Here is a 17,150-nt window from a genome sequence, read left to right as displayed (position 1 = left end):
CTAGGGTAGTTCTTAAGGAGCAATGTGATGGGTCCCACAATGGAAAAAGCCATTAGCACTCATTTAAAGAAATGTGATTTTTTGAGTGAAGTACTAGAAGATGTTGCTTCCTGTAGAACTGCACATCAGCATGAAGAATCACTATGTTCAGGAAAGGAGGGGTAAGGAGAGACAATGAGAGAAAAATTACTTTATCCTAGAAATTTCTGTGGAGCATGATGAAAACAAATTTTTGTGCTGAGCAGAAAGTCGACTTACCACTTGTCTATGTGCTTGACTGTAGTTCATGTCCCAGGATTATAGTCATTTAAATATTTTGGGAGCTGGTAGTTGGAGGGGGGGGGGGATAGTTCTACGGTGTGAGTGCACAGTTATGACTCAACTTTTCAAAAAAAAACTTTTAATTGCATCCCCAATTTTAAATATGCCAATTTCTGATCTGCAACCTATCGCGCTGTGATCGACTGCTTTTGAGAAACTAGCCTTTTCAAAGTTAAAGACATCCTCTTGCAACAATGGATGCCAGGAAGGCACAGTTGTTACTTGCCCCAGTGTTCCTAGGGTTCAAATAAGAGAAGATAAACTATATAACACATTTTCCTTATATGCATGTAGTCATAGTATGGCCATTTATATCTGGAAGGATGTATTATTCTCCTCGTTCCAAACCCCTTCCCTGCCTAATCAAGCCTACTGCATCACATCACTTTTCATACTCACTTAGCTTGCTCAAACACCTATCCTTCTCTTTCTATGCACTTACTCACATTTCCATCTATCCAGCCACCACTGCCACTCACCCTCATCCTTATAAAATATCACACCTCTCCCCGACAGTCATCCTCACTAAATGCACTGCATCCATCAGGCCATTACAGTCACTCTTGGGTGTGCAGGAGAAGAGAGCACAGAAAACTAGGAAGAGAGCAAGAATCTGAGGTGGTCCTCCACAGATTTCCCAGCAAACAACTTCAGAGAGGGAAGTGCTGGAGATCAATGGCTTTTTGGCATCCTTGGCCATTGGAAATGATGGCTTCCCAACCTCCTGGTGACAGTTAAATATCAGTGACAGACATACTATACAAAAGCTAAATACTGCAGATGCTGGAAATCTGAAATAAAAACAGAAAATGCTGGAAATACTCAGCAGGCCAGGCAGCAACTGTGGAGAGAGAAACAAAGTTAACATTTCAGGTTGATGACCTTTCCTCAGAACATACAAATTAGAAGCAGGAGTAGGACATTCGGCCCCTCGAGCCTGCTCCGCCAGTCAACAAAATTATGGTTGATCTGATTGTAACCTCAACGCCACATTTCTGCCTATCCCCGATAACCTTTCACCCCCTTGATTATCAAGAATTTATCTACCACTGCCTTAAAAATATTCAAAGGCTCTGCTTCCACCACCTTTTCAGAAGGAGAGTTCCAAAGACTCGTGACCTTCTGAGAGAAAACATTTTCCTCATCTCTGTCTTAAATGGGCGACCCCTTATTTTTAAACAGTGACCACTAGTTCTAGATTCTTCCACAAGAGGAAACATTCTTTCCACATCCACCCTGTCAAGACCCCTCAAAATCTTATATGTTTCAATCAAGTCACCTCTTGTTCTTCTAAACTTCAGCGGATACAAGCCTAGCCTGTCCAACCTTTCCTCATAAGACAGCCCGCCCATTCCAGGTATGAGTCTAGTAAACTTTCTCTGAACTGCTTCCAATGCATTTATATCCTTCCTTAAATAAGGAGGCCAGTACTATGCACAGTACTCCAGATGTTGTCTCACCAATGCCCTGTATAACTGAAGCATAATATCCCTACTTTTGTATTCAATTCCCCTCACAATAAACAATAACATTCTATTAGCTTTGCTAATTACTTGTTGTACCTGCATAATAACCTTTTGCAATTCATGCACGAGGACACCCAGATCCCTCAGCATCTCAGAGCTCTGCAATCTCTCACCATTTAGATAATATGCTGCTTTTTTATTCTTCCTGCCAAAATGGATAATTTCACATTTTCACACATTATACACCATTTGCCAGATCTTTGCCCACTCACTTAACCTATCTATATCCCTTTGTAGCTTCCTTATGTCCTCTTCACAGCTTACATTCCTACCTATCTTTGTGTCATCAGCAAATTTAGCAACCATATCTTCGGCCCCTTCTTCTAAGTCATTTATATAAATTGTAAACTCAATAATGTTGACTTGATTTCAATAGTGAGTGAAATATGGTTGTCATCGTAATGATACGTTCCAGCATTCTTAACGAGCCTGTACTAATTCATATCTTTTCTTTCTGCCAGAGCCTTCACGCATGTAGCAGGAGTCCATAAACCCTATGGACAACGAATCCTCAAAGGAGCTAATTTGTCTCAGGGTACACGTCACAGGACTCATGCATACTATGCACCAGCTCAGATACTCGCATTTCACCGGTTAGACAGATAGATGGGTTTTCACCTGGCTGGTCACTCAGTCTATGCAAGACACCATCACAATGCCTGATAACATGAGACTACTCATGCATAAAGTGGACTCCTCCATTCTCTCTGCAATCATGTTCACTGCACAAGTGAGCAAGAGCAGATAATGGTGGCAGAGACAGATGTAGAGAGTCCACATTGAAGGGTGCAGCCTTGTTCAAGCTCTGCTCAACTGCACGCAGATGCTGTACCCAGGGGTCCGTTGATGAAAGGGAGAATCATTGAGAAGCGGCAGAGAATGAGTGATGTTCTGACACACAATACACTGACCATGGTTGCAGAGAGAATGGAGGAGTCCACTTTATGCAAGAGTAGTCTCATGTTACCAGACATTGTAATGATGTCTTGCATAGACTGAGTGACCAGCTTGGTGAAACATCAAACACTGCAATCAAATGACCTGGGCCATGCACACTCTGGATGCCAACATGTTTGCTGCCTTAAATAGAATGTCAGATACCTTATCCTTGGCTTTACAGTGCCACACTGATCTGTACCGCAGTGCACTCCAGCACAGTGGTAGCAGTGAAGTGCACCTGACCCATGAGAGGATAATGGTGAAAAGGGACATAAAAGTGGGAACTCCACTCAGAACCTCCACTTCTCACCCATTGCCATCTCCTCAGTCAGTAACTAATATGCTGCCTCTTGTCCTGCTGGCTGAGTCGGCCACTGCACAGGCACAGGTGCAGCAGTTTTTGCTGGAGACCTCACAGGGTTGCACTACATAGGGTGGTAGGAAGATAAATAATAAAGCTTTGTAGTTGCACAAGGGTTTGCACTGGGTGTATGAAAAAATGTAATGTGAAGTTTCTGTTCTTTAATAGAATCACATAAATTTTATTATTTTTCCTCACTTTCCTGTCTTTCCCATTCTTGCTTGTTGGATGTCAAGTCACCTTTTAATTTGCTTGCAGATAAATGGGGAGACATAAATTGACAGGGACCAATGGGTGTTGTGCAAAGGGTGGTTGGTTGTTTACAGGACTGCTTTGTGTCGGCATTGGGGAGGGAAAGAGAAGAGTGTGCTGTGCTTCTGACAGTACACTGGTGCAGCCTCAGTGAACCTTGCATTAATAAGGGCATCATGGGCAGCAATATTAGCAACTGGTGCTGCTTGCCTTCATCACCTTCCTCATCATCATCTACCTTCTCCTCAGAATCGTCTGCAGTGGGTCTGAGCTCTGTACCTTGTATTTACCTGCAATTCCAGATCTCGTTGCTGTGCAATGTTGTGCAGAGTTCAGCATGCCATAATCATTTGGGATACTGTAGCTGGTGGTAACTAAAGGGTGCCTCCAAATCTGTCTAGGCACCTGAAGTACACTTTCAGCACGCCATGGCTTGTTTGATCACACATCTGATGGTAATATATGTCATTCATTGTAGCACTATTGGACCTCGTTGGTCAGGTTTCATCACCCTAGTTTGAAGTGGGCATCCCTTGTGTCCTAGCATTCACCCCTCAAATCCACTTGCTGGTCAGAAGCTGTCAGGGAGCTTAGACTGCCACAGGATGAAAGCATCATCGCAGCCCAGGAATCTTGGCACATCTGCAGAAATATCCAGCAGCAGGTTGATGTAGTGGAAGCACCTGTGGTTGATGAGTACTTCTGGTTGATCTGGGGGTGCCTGGATTACGATTTAGGTGTATTCGATGATATCCTGTACCTGTGGGAAGCCAACCAGAAAAGCAAACCTGAGCACCCACTCAGTGGGCAGGATTTTTAAGTGATTGAGAGGGCAGGATCGGGGGCAGGCGGTCACTTAAACCCACCGCTTGAGTTGGCGTGCCTGTTTCCCAATGCAAAACCGGCAAACTCCAAATTTAAAAGTTTGCAACGAGAGCCGGAAGAGGCAACCCACCCGAACTGCTTAAATGGCCAGTTAAGCCTCTTAATGAGCTTTTTGTCAGCTCAGTAAGGGCCAGTTTTAAATTTTCTTATTAAAGTGCAGGATCCATGCAGGCTCCTGACCAGGACTGGGACGGGGAGGCGGTGATACAGCAGGGAGCGAGCTGGAATGGTAGGACAGCAACTAGAGGCACCATTGAAGAGGGAAGGTTCAGAGAAGGCCCTCATTCACAGGCAACCAGCTGTGCTCAGTGAGAAGAATTATCTTTCATATCTCTGCACTCTTGGCAAGGGCATTTTGGGAAGTGGCTTTGGGGAGGTGGACAAATGGGTCCTAATTCTTATGGGTCTCAGGGGTTCATTACTGGGGATCAGGAAGACTCCACATTCCAGTGGAAAGGAAGGACATAAAAAAGGAAAGGGATCAAGCTACTCCAAGCTTGGTCCAACCAACGATTAGGAGCAGCATCTGCAGGAGCTTAGGCGGACCCCTGGGCAACAGGGTTGACGATCGAGGTGCAGGAAAACAATGGAGGCAACACTCTCAGTATAGGGTCCAATACCAAAGGAGAAGCTGCCCAGGCATGACAGAGCCTCAGTGCTGCAGAACGCTCTGCTTGTCCAGGCAGATGGTTGCTGACATGTGCCCTCATTGAGGGTTAACTGAGGTTAGGAGGAAATGTCGCCATAACCTTCCATGGCTGTAAGAGTCACAGTGGCCTTGCATTTTTCTGTAACTGGCTCTTTCCAAGAAGCGGCAGCAGCCATTGGTGGCATCTCACAGGCAGCAGCACATCATTGCAGCATGAAGGTGGCGGATGCTCTGTTCAAGAGGGCAGAATTAAAGGCAGATAGCGGCACTCAAGCTCAAAGCGCATTGGGATTTGCCTCCCTCACTGGATGTTGGGGATCGTCGATTGCACCCATGTGGCCATCGAGGCACCAATAGACCAGCCAGAGGAATTCCACTTCCTAAATGTCAAGCTGCCATGCAGCTGTGTATGCTTTCCTGGAAGCTGCCATTACACCGTTATCCTCCAGTACTCAGGATCCCTCAATGGTCTCTGGTGATGCGATGGCATAGTGGTAATGTCACTGGACTAATAATCCAGAACCCAGTCTAATGCTCTGGGGACAAGGGTTTGAATCCCACCACAGCAGATGGTGAAATTAATAAATCTGGAATTAAAAAGCTAGTGTAATGGTGACCATGAAACCATTGTCAATTGTTGTAAAAAAACCATCTGGTTCTCTAAGGACTAATGTCCTTTAGGGAAAGAAATCTGCGGTCCCTACCTGGTCTGACCAACATGTGAGGCCAGACCCATGGCAATGTTGTTGACTTGTAAATACCCTTTGAAATGGCCTAGCAAGGGCAATTAGGGATGGGCAATAAATTCTGGCCTAGCCAGCAACACCCACATCCCACAAACAATAAAAAAAAACTCGCAGGTGCCTCAGCTCTTCATGAAGCTATCGGAGATCCGTGGATGGCAGTTAGCAGATAAGGTTTAACCCTGGTAGAGATAACAAAATTGAGACTCATGGAATAGTAGGGTCAGTGTCCAATTGGATTGAAAAATTGGCTTAAGGACAGAAAACAGCGAGTCATGGTAAACAGTTGTTTTCTAGACTGGAGGATGGTAGACAGTGGTGTTCCCCAAGGGTCAGTGCTGGGACCACTGCTTTTTTTGCTGTATATAAATGACTTGGATCTTGGAATACAGAATAGAATTTCAAACTTTGCCGATGACACCAAACTTGCGGCTAACAGTGAAGATTCTATGAACCACCTGCAACAGGATATAGATAGGCTGGCAGAATGGGCAGACAAGTGGCATATGGTATTTAATACTGACAAGTGTGAGGTGATGCATTTTGGCAGAAGGAATAGTGAGAGGCAATATAGATTTAATGGCACAGTTCTAAAAAGTGTGCAGAAGAGAGGGACCTGGGGGTACATGTGCATCGATCTTTGAAGGTAGCAGGACATATTAAAAGAATGCTTAGTAAAGCATATTGGATTTTGGGCTCCATAAATATAGGAATCGAGTACAAAAGCAGGGAAGTTATGCTGAACTTTTATAAAGCTCTGGTTAGGCCCCAACTAGAGTATTGTGTCCAGTTCTGGCCACCACACTTTAGGAAAGATGTGAGGGTCCTTGAGAGGTTGCAGAGGGGATTTATCAGAATGGTTCCAGGGATGGAGGATTTTACTTACAAGGTTAGGTTGGAAAAACTTAGATCAAAGGAGATTGAGAGTATATTTAATAGAAATGTACAATATTATGACAGGCATAGATAAGTTAGATTTGGAAGAACTATTCCCATTAACTAATGGTACAAAGTCTAGGGGACCCAGATTGAAGGTTTTTGGCAAGAGATGCAGGAGGATTATGAGGAATAACTTTTTTACGCAGCTAGTGGTAATGACCTGGAACTTGCTGCCCACGAGGGTGGTGGAAGCAGAGATGATTGAATGATTTCCTTTGTTCGGCGGAGAGTTTCATCTGTTGTGACTTTTTAAAATTAAAATAAAACCACCCAGTTTGTATTTTTTCAATAGGAAATTGGATGGGCAGTTGAGGGAAATAAACTTGCAGGGCTGGGGAAATTGAGTGGGGGCGTGGGACTGACTGGATTGTTCTGTCGAGATCCGGCATGGACTTGATGGGCAGAATGGCCACCTCTTGTGCTATAAATGACACTGACTTTATGACTCTATGCGATGGTTGGTGACTCCGGTGTGTCACCCTGCTACAGAGTCTGAGAGACTCTGCAACCGATGCCACCTGAGCACAAGGTCATCATTGAGCAGACCCTCAGCCTCCTGATATTGAGGCTGCCTTGATGGGTCAGGTGGCTCCTTCCAGTACACTCCCTCAATGGTCTCGGACATTGTGGTGCTCTGCTGAGCTCTCCATTGCATGGCCCCGCAGAGAGGTGTGGACTTTGAGGAGGGAGAAGCGTTAGAATGGCACAGCCCCTCAGAGGAGGAGGAGACTGAAGGAGAACTTGGGAGTGGTCCCCATGCTTTGCAGGGTTGCTGCCGTGGTAGGCTGAGAAGGCAGAATGCTCATCAGGATGGCAGGGACACAAGGGCCACTCTGATGCAGACACTGGACCTGCACAAAATTCAGTCTGCAGACATTTGGAGAGGAGTGTCTCTTTCATCTGAGTGAGAGCAACCTTCAGTTTGTAGCAAAAGTCAGCAATTTTCCAGAGGCACAAACACTGCAAGGCTCCAGAATCTCCATCTAACACATTCTTCCTCAGGAACCCTTATCTTCCCATTCTCTTGTGTCTCGCCATGATGAGATGGAAACACATAAATCAGCCTTAGTGCAACAAATTTCCCTGTGCTTTATCACTATTATTTACATCAGAAACACTCAAGTGACCTGCAAAGTGGCATTACCAACACTGTGGCCTCCACTGACGGCCACTCCTATGGCTGACGATGAGGTGGAGGCAGACTGCTCGCTAGTTCCTGTCTGGGATTGAGATGGCCATGGCGGGGACCTCAGTGTGGAGGTGCCAGGAGCAATACCTCCAAAGTCTGTCACACCGGTGTTACTACAGGGGCAGCCTTTGTCACAAGGCGTGACTCTACAGATGTTCCATCCATCAGAGGGGCCATGGAAGCAGAAAATGATGGAGTCCCATGAGGGGTAGCCCCCTCATCACCATCTGTCACCTCTTCAGACCTTTCATGGGGCCTTTGATCACTGGAGAGGACCATCAGCTGGGACGCAGCTGGCATCCACCCCATGCTTCTTTGCATCATATGTGCCGCAGTCCAATCAATGCTGCAGACTGCAGCATGTATCTTGTAGATGTCAGTGCACTGTTCCTGCATCCACTCTGACTGATGCCACATATGGCTCTCCAAGAGGTTGGTCACTCTTTCAATGGAGGAGCTAACACGTTCAAAGTACTAAGTCATTGTGGAGCACATGAGATGAATGGACTCCTCCATTCTCATCCCAAGACTACACAGAGCCTTTCACATGTGGCACACAACTCACGCTGCTTCTCCAGCTTGAGCCGCCTGTTTTGTGACTCCTGAGGCTCTGCATCTCTACCCTGCTGAGCATCGTTGCACCTGTCCTCCTTCCTTCGAGGGGACTGGCCACAGCTGACTCTGCCTCCCCTGAATCTTCCAGCTCTGACATGATGTGCGTTCCATCCTGTGTTACTGTTTCTAACATTGCGCGAGGACCCACCAAGGTTCGAGTGTCTGCACTGGTGGAGAGTGCACTAGAAAAGGATGTGCAGGCTCTGATGGATCTTCCTCATCTGACTCCTTGGGAACTTGTTGGCTTTGTGAACTCCTGCCCTTCTACGGCTGTCCCTTTGGGAGACATAAGAGAAGATGGTGATGAGAGATCCAGACAGACAGTAGATGCCTCTGCTACTTAAAATAATGAGATTACTGCTAAGGCATTGGCAGTTCTTCACATGGGGAGCATTGCCATACATCCCCTGAACCAGGAGATGTTTAGATGTTTTCACCCTGTCTATGGCGTATCCCTGTTTCTCCATCCTCAGCGCCCCGGTGGCTTGACACTCTAGCCACATCAAGGGCCAGCTCCTCAAAGTGGGTCAGCAACATGAGCTGGGGCCTCCTACTGTCCAGGCATGCCCTCTCTTTCTCCCTACCATTCAACTCCCATTTGGCCTGCAAGGTGAAAAAAGCTTACAGTAAGGACAATGCCTCTTTCCCTCACCACTCACAACTTTTCATTTGCATACGCTGCTGCAGTCTACTCTCAGCCTCCTGTCCAACATCACCAGGGTTCTGACCTATGCTTATGGGTCATCAAGGCTGCTGAGCACACATCTCTGCCATGGTCAGGAGAATTCTATACGCTCTCAGATGTGGCTCTCTTTTGCACTCTGGTGACTGGTGACCAGGAAGTGTGCTGTCTGGGTCTATCTTTGGACTCACCTTTCCAGACCTGTGAAGGTCATTGAAACGTTACCTGCACTGCACTTGGTTCCTCCTCACCACTCCTCTGCTGCTGATCTTGTGAGCCACCTCTAGCCGCGCCCTCTTGGTGACCTTGCAGGCTTTCTGTTGCCGCTGGCCTGGAACAGGATGTTTCTGCTCTCTGTCACCGCCTCCAGCAGCACCTCCAGTGAGGCATCAGAAAAACAGGGGGCTGCCCTCTGCTGTGCCCCTCATTCCATCCTTTGGATGAATGACAACCTCATTGGTTGCTGCCCGCCCTTTAAATTGGCCCTGCTGCTGCCTATGTCCTGCCTCCTTCCCATTTTCGCCACTGCTAATTGGGCGGCGAATGCGACTCTGGGCCAATTAAGTGTTTTCCATATTAAAATCACAATGTATATGTGTTAGCGCAGTGATTTGGGGTCAGGATCTGGAAGTGGCCACGACGTCGGGGTTCCGACCCCGGAATGGAACTCCTGTTCAGTCTGACTAGCGTCATCCTCGGTAAAGTTCACATAATTGCCAGCCTAGCAAACAATCCATCAGTCACCTGTCATATGCACTTGTGGGTCATCGACTGGAAGATCCTGGATATTTATTTTTTTTTAATTTTATTTATTTAGAGATACAGCACTGAAACAGGCCCTTCGGCCCACCGAGTCTGTGCCGACCATCAACCACCCATTTTATACTAATCCTACACTAATTCCATATTCCTACCACATCCCCACCTGTCCCTATATTTCCCTGCCACCTACCTATACTAGGGGCAATTTATAAAGGCCAATTTACCTATCAACCTGCAAGTCTTTGGCATGTGGGAGGAAACCGGAGCACCCGGAGGAAACCCACGCAGACACAGGGAGAACTTGCAAACTCCACACAGGCAGGACCCGGAATTGAACCCGGGTCGCTGGAGCTGTGAGGCTGCGGTGCTAACCACTGCGCCACTGTGCCGCCCATCATATAACTGCAGCTATGAGTGGGGCTTTAAACTAAAAGGGGGGCTGGGTCAGGGAAAGGGATATTTCCCAGAAAACCCTGGAAGGATCCGGAGGCCAAAAGATTGAGTGTGTTGGTCACTGACAGCCCCTGATAACTTCTGGCCACTATGTCTAGCAGGGAGCAAGTCATCTTCTAGGAGGCTGCAGATGTCTGCCACCAACTGATGCAATGATCTGAGCCTCCTAAAGCAATGCCATGTCAAGGAAACCCATACGCTGCCTATACTCCGTGTCGTGGGTAGTGCTGCACCCCATCTCTGATGTCCAGCTGCAGGTCTCTCAAGCAGGCTACTGGTCCTGGTGCTGGTCATATTGCTTCTCGTTCAAAGTCCAATCCAAGACAGTCAAGGCACCACTCTTCTGATGTGATTCCAAAAACCTCCAAAGTGTAGAAAGCGAACTCTCACCAAAAATAATGAGAGCAAAGCTTTTCCCACTAGTAGGTAAGAAAGCCACTGTGAACACTGAATATTTCCATGAGTTTTAAACAGCCTCCTCAAATACCATTCTGTTCTCACCTGCTTTGAACAGTGAGTTTCAGGAAGCTTGGGACCATAGATGCAACATTAATTTAAAACTGTTGAAATATCACTCCAATTGAGCGATTACCATATGCTAGTAAGCAGCCCACCTCTCCCAAGGGGGTTGCATACAAGCAGCCTAGCGCACTTTAGTTAAAAGCAGAAATTGGGAGGTTAGAACAGGCTTCCCGGCTCGCTCACATTTTTACTGGTTATTATCTCCGCCCAGCCCACCAACTAGCATCCAGACCCATGTGCTCCTCCAGGTTGCGTGAAACTGTTTTTTGTGAATTTTATTTTAAAAAGTGATTGCTGTTAGTGGGGAATCGAATATTTTCTTTAGGGATTCACTAGGTCAGATATAAGGCAGTTGGATGTAGAATAAAGCTCCCTTTATTATGCCTTAACAATGTACTCAGCTTCAACTCCAGGAAAGTACATCTTAAAGCATTGGTTTGATATTTTTTCATTTCCACCGCCAACCAGTGACCTCTGAGTAACTGCCAATTTAATGCTAATTAGTGTGAATTATGCATAGTTTTGTGCCCACTAGGAATGGAATTAAAATAAAAATAGCAAGTGCTGCAAATGCTCAGCAGGTCTGGCAGCATCTTTGAAGAGAGGAAGCGTTAACGTTTCTGGTTTGTGACCTTTCATCGGAACTGGCACAGGTTAGAAATGTCATAGGCTTTGAGCAAGTGAAAGGGGGGAGGGGGGAATAAGAAGAAAAGGGAAGGTCTGTGACAGGGTGGAGGGTAGGGAAGATTAAATGGCAATGGGAAGCGAATAAATGTAGTAAAAGACTAAGGTAGATTAGTCCAGAGAGAGTGTTAATGGCAGAATAATGAATAGCTCTGAACGAAAGCACAAACATGAAAAACAAGTTTAAAACAGGCATATAGTTATAAAATAAAATAAATATATATATATCTTTTAAAAAGGCTGTCAAGCTCTGAAATTGTTGAACTCAATGTTGAGTCCAGAACATTGTAGAGTACCTAATTGGAAGAGGAGTTGCTATTCCTCGAGCTTGCGTCGAGCTTCACTGGAATATTGCAGCAGGCCAAGGACAGAAATGTGGACATGAGAACAGGGTGGTGAATTAAAATGACAAACAATCAGAAGCTCGGGGTCATACTTGCGGACTGAGCAGAGATATTTCGCAAAACAGTCACCCAATCTACCTTTGGTCTCCCCTATGTAGAGGCGACCGTATTGTGAGCCACAAATACAGTTTACTAAATTGAAAGAAGTACAAGTAAATCACTGCTTCACCTGGAAGGAGTGTTTTGGGCCTTAGATGGTGAGGAGAGAGGAGGTAAAAGGGCAGGTATTACAATTCCTGCAAATGGCAGTGGATGATCCTTTGGATGTGGAGGCTAGTGGGGTGGAAAGTGAGGACAAGGGGAACCCTGTTGCAGTTTTGGGAGGGAGGGGAAAGGGTGAGGGCGGAAGTGCAGTAAATGGGTCAGACATGGTCGAGGACCCTGTCAACCACTGTGCTGGGGGTGGGAAATCCTTGGTTGAGGAAAATGGAAAACATATTAGGAGTGCTGTTGTGGAAGGTTGCATCATCAGAACAGATGCATTGGAGACGGAGAAACTGGGAGAATGGAATGGAGTCCTTACAGTAAACAGCATGTGAGGAAGTGTAGATGAGGAATTAAGGCCGTCAAATTCATTTGACGTAAGTGTCCTAACAGGCAACAGAGAGAGGAGACTTTTATTCCATCAACCATTGCTGGTTTTGAATCCAGATCCTAAAAATAACAGGTTAATATCTTCTTCATTGCACCACACAGGCTCCCAAAGCTATAGCCTAGAAATTAAGAAAAATTCATTCTAATAACATTCCCCTGTTCGTTATTTTAATGAGCATACGAACATATGAATTAGGAACAGAATGAGGCCATTCAGCCCCTCGAGCCTGCTCCGCCATTCAATAAGATCATGGCTGATCTGTTTGTGTCTCGAATTCCACACTCCCATCTACCCCAGATAACCTTTGATTCCCTTGCCTAACAAGAATCTATCTACCTCCGCCTTAAAAATATTCAGTGACCTCACCTCCACCACAAAGAACAGTACAGCACAGGAACAGGCCATTTGGCCCTCCAAGCCTGCGCCGATTTTGATGCCTGCCTAAACTAACACCTTCTGCACTTCCGGGCCCATATCCCTCTATTCCCTTCCTATTCATGTATTTGTCAAGATGTCTCTTAAACGTCGCTATCGTATCCACCTTCTGAGGCAGAGATTTCTAAAGTCGCACAACCCTCAAAAAATTTCTCCTCATCTCTGTCCTAAAAGGGCGACCCCTAATTTTAAAACAGTGCCCCCTAGTTCTGACTCACCCACAAGAGGAAACATCCTTTCCACATCCACCTTCTTGTTATGCTGGGCCCCACCTGCCAAGAATGAGGCATATTAATTTCACCACAAGACGGTTGATTTTAAACTTACTGGAGTAAAGAAAGAACTTGCTTTAAAAAAAACATCAGACCCTTGACTGGAAAGACATTTGCATATTTACAGGCAGTGCTTAAAAGGGACAAAAGACCATTCCCTGACACATTCAGTCCACTTTTGATTACCAGACGTTGAAGGTGGAGGAGCTAGCATTCCAGGTTGACTGTTAAGATGGCCAAATACACAAACGGATGTGGTCACACCAGCTAGTCACATGACTAACCTGCTGGGCCACCTGAGATTTTTGAATTTGAACTTACCACAGAGTTTTGAACTGGCGGAAAGCGGTTTGCTCCTAGACTGAACAGATCTGTTATGGCTGGCTCACCACAGCCTCTCCTGTCTGCTTCCATCTCTTTCTCACGGAACTGAAACTCACTGAAGATACATGAACCCAGGAGAGAAAAGTCTCCTACAGTGAACAAGGTTTAAGAAGAAAATTGGGCCCCAACAAAAAGCAAGAATTACCTACAAGCAAGGGCTCTACAGTGAGCTCGAAGCACAGTAACAAGAAACTCTTCAGATATTGCCTCAAACCTCTCCACTTTATTCTTTTTCTGCTCTTTTCTGTCTCTATTTGCATGTGCATGCTAGTGTGGGTCACGGCATGTATCCTTGGGCGTTAACCGAATTAGAGTTTGTAGTTTAAGTTTAATAAATTTCACTTTTTTTCTTTAAACCTAAGAAAGCCTATTTGTGCTCATGTCCTTGCCATATAATTGGAAAGCAGTGAACAAGGATTCACCAAAGGGGGAGCTCAAAACACGGTGTGTTTAAAAATCAAACCCTGTTACAGTAAGACCAGGTAAAGGCTGAAAGGGACCCCCAAGACACCTTTCTCACCAGGTCGTAACATTATCAAGACCGTTCAGGATCTTACATGCTTCAATCAAGTCTCCCCTCACTCTTCTAATCTCAAGTGAAATCAAGCCCAGTCTGTCCAACCTTTCCTCATAAGACAACCTGCTCATTTCAGGTATCAATCTAGTAAATCTCCTCTGAACCACCTCCAATGCATTTACATCCTTCCTTAAGTAAGGAGACTAAAGCTGCACACATTATTCGAGATGTGGTCTCACCAATGCCTTGTAAAACTGAAGCATAACATCCTTATTTTATTTTCAGTTCCTTTCGTAATAAAGGATAGCATTCCATTAGCCTTTTTTATTACTTGCTGTAATTTCACTAACTTTTTGTGACTCATGCACTAGAACACCTAGAACCCTTTGCACCTCGGAATTCTGCAGTCATTTTCCGTTTAAGTATAACTCTGCTTTTTTATTGTCCTTCCTAAGTGAACAACTTCACATTATCCCACATTATACTCCATCTGCCAGATCTTTGCCCACTCAATCAACCTATTCATATTGGTCTGCAACCTCCTATGTCCTCTTCACTACATACTTTCCTACCCATCTTTGTATCATCTGAAAATTTAGCTACCATGCCATTACTCCCCTCATCTAAGTCATTGATATAAATTATAAAAAGTTGAGGCCCCAGCACAGACCCCTGCGGGACTCCACTCGTCACATCCTGCCAATCAGAAAAGGACGCATTTATGAATACTCTCTGTTTTCTGCCAGCCCAACCAATCTTCTTTCCATGCTAATATGTTACCCCCTACACCATGAGCTCCTACTTTGCACAATAACCTTTTATATGGCACATTGTCATATGCTAAGTCATTTGTTTTTAATGACTTAGTTAAAATAGCAGACATGGGAATATGTTAAGTGCCCATCTGCTAATGCCGCCACAGTAATTTTAAGCTTAGATTACAATTTTATGATCATTCATGTTAAATGCATATTGTCAGATTTCTGGGACAGTTTTATTGTGTTTTGGATTCTTGGGTTCAGGCATTTTATGGAATACAGTGGTCAGTATGCCAATTATAAATACTGCGTGATGTCATATGCAACTAAACTATTAATTTTTATGACATAATAACAAAACAAATTTGATTATGGGCCAATGGCACAGTTAATAGAAATTTTACACTTCATAAAATGAAAATAAAGCAGATGTATCCATTTGTTTTCAGTGCTAGGACTGATCTTGTGCCACCACTGCCCGTGACCCGTGCCTCAGATGCTCAGGACTGTCATGGATCATCTTCAACATTGAATCAAGTAAGTTTTAGTCAAACCATTAAAACAATATTGACAAAGCAATATGAAGTCTTGGAGCACATGTCATTGTGAAGAAAATACTGTCAGCATTGGAGTAAGTTCCAGAATATACAGGCAATATTGGAAAGATTTTATTGGTGTCACACCTGTTAGGGGCACAAATTGGGAATTTTCCACCCAAGTACAATTATTGGTGGAGTGGGAGGTTGGGGTATGTTCCTGGTGGAAAAGGCTCCACCTGTGAGCAGATACTAGGAAACTTATCCCTACGTGTTCTGAAAATAATTTATATCAAACTACAACTTTTTAAATTTCAAATTCCTGTGTGTCTGGCTGGTTTATGATATGCAGGTGTTTAAGGATGGTACAGGAATAATGGATCATGGTTTCAAGCCAGATTTCCAAATGTCAGCCTTACAGTTAATAATCCTGGTCAAATAAATAACATTCACAGGACCAGTTAAAGATTAAATTTATTTTCTGTTCAATACTTACTATCTGCATGCTGAGGGAATAGAAGGCCTTATATATGCCATCATACTGATGGGAAATAAACTCGATAGCCCCCGAATATGGGCATGGGGATCATGATGAGCAATTAACCTTGGCCCGATGTTTGTAGTGCAGACAGAATATGAACTTCATGCTGCCTGCTCATTTCAATGATTTCAGCACCCAGCAAGCACTAACTGTGCTGTTGATTGGCTAGATGCCTCAGCATGGGGCTTATATCATGAGTGGCTAGTACTGCTTAAAGCTAGCCTGCACCTTTTAAAAAGGAGGTGCATTATGGCTGGAGCAGGTGCTGGCAGTCATGCAAGAAGTGACTTTGACCTAGGAAACATTTAAGAATGGCACTACATGTGAATGAGTGGGCTCAAAGGCTTTCAGATGCTTGGAGGCCTTGGTGGAGGAGGTGTAAAGGAGAAGAGATGCCCTGTATCCACAGGGGGCCAGGACACCCTTCTGACACACACTCAGGCAGTGGGAGCAGATAGCTGTGGAAGTCAATGCCACAGGAGTCAAAACCTAAATGCAGTGTCACAAGAAATTCAATGACCTAACATTAATGGTCAAGGTCAATGAATGGATCTTCAAATGCCCTATACAACCAAATGCACCACTAGCCTCAGCCACTGCTCAATTCACCACAACCCATCACTCATCTACCAACAATCTCTATCAATCAGGGCTAATACCTGACATTCATATGCTCCACCGCACCCTCATGTAACTAGCACTGCTGCAAGCCTCACTCCCACATATCACAAGTTGGACGCACTCCCAGCCGTTCAACCATGATGGCAAAATCACCAAAACAGATTGTACCACACTCCCTGACACACTTCCCTCTCTCTTGAGGACCAGATGGCACACAACTGGAGACATCAGAAAGTATCTGGAGGGGCACAAGCATGCCTGCATGTCCTAACCACTGTGGAGGAGATAGTGCTGGCCATTATTGGGATTCCCATTGCTGCTGCTGTGACCTGCGGCGGGGCTAAAAAAAAAAAGACGATGATGGTATCCTCATAAATCTCCTTCTCATATCCTACCTCCTTCTCATTCCACAATGTCTTCTGGTTTACAAGCTGCAGATGGTGTAAGTATGAACCCCTTACTTTGCACCAACACCACCTTCCTCCCCCCCCCCCCCCCACCCCCCCGCCATACCACAATCTTACCCTTGTGCCTTTCTCCTTTAAGATACCCAAGAAATACAATC

At 45.1% G+C, this 17,150-nt stretch overlaps 1 protein-coding gene across 5 annotated transcripts in view; it reads left to right on the top strand.

The window, feature by feature from the left end:
• epb41l4a (erythrocyte membrane protein band 4.1 like 4A) overlaps window positions 1–17,150 on the top strand; it is a 402,316-nt gene that overhangs the window by 377,467 nt on the left and 7,699 nt on the right. For all 5 annotated transcript variants that reach the window (XM_068029826.1, XM_068029828.1, XM_068029827.1 and 2 more), the window contains one exon: window positions 15,337–15,424. In XM_068029826.1, the coding sequence (XP_067885927.1) occupies window positions 15,337–15,424 (88 nt within the window). The remainder of the gene's footprint in view (window positions 1–15,336; window positions 15,425–17,150) is intronic.

Source organism: Heterodontus francisci, chromosome 4, assembly GCF_036365525.1.
Source record: "Heterodontus francisci isolate sHetFra1 chromosome 4, sHetFra1.hap1, whole genome shotgun sequence".
Lineage (NCBI taxonomy): Eukaryota > Metazoa > Chordata > Chondrichthyes > Heterodontiformes > Heterodontidae > Heterodontus > Heterodontus francisci.
The sequence above is the reverse complement of the archived record's forward strand: the minus strand, read 5'-3'. Positions and strand labels throughout refer to the sequence as shown.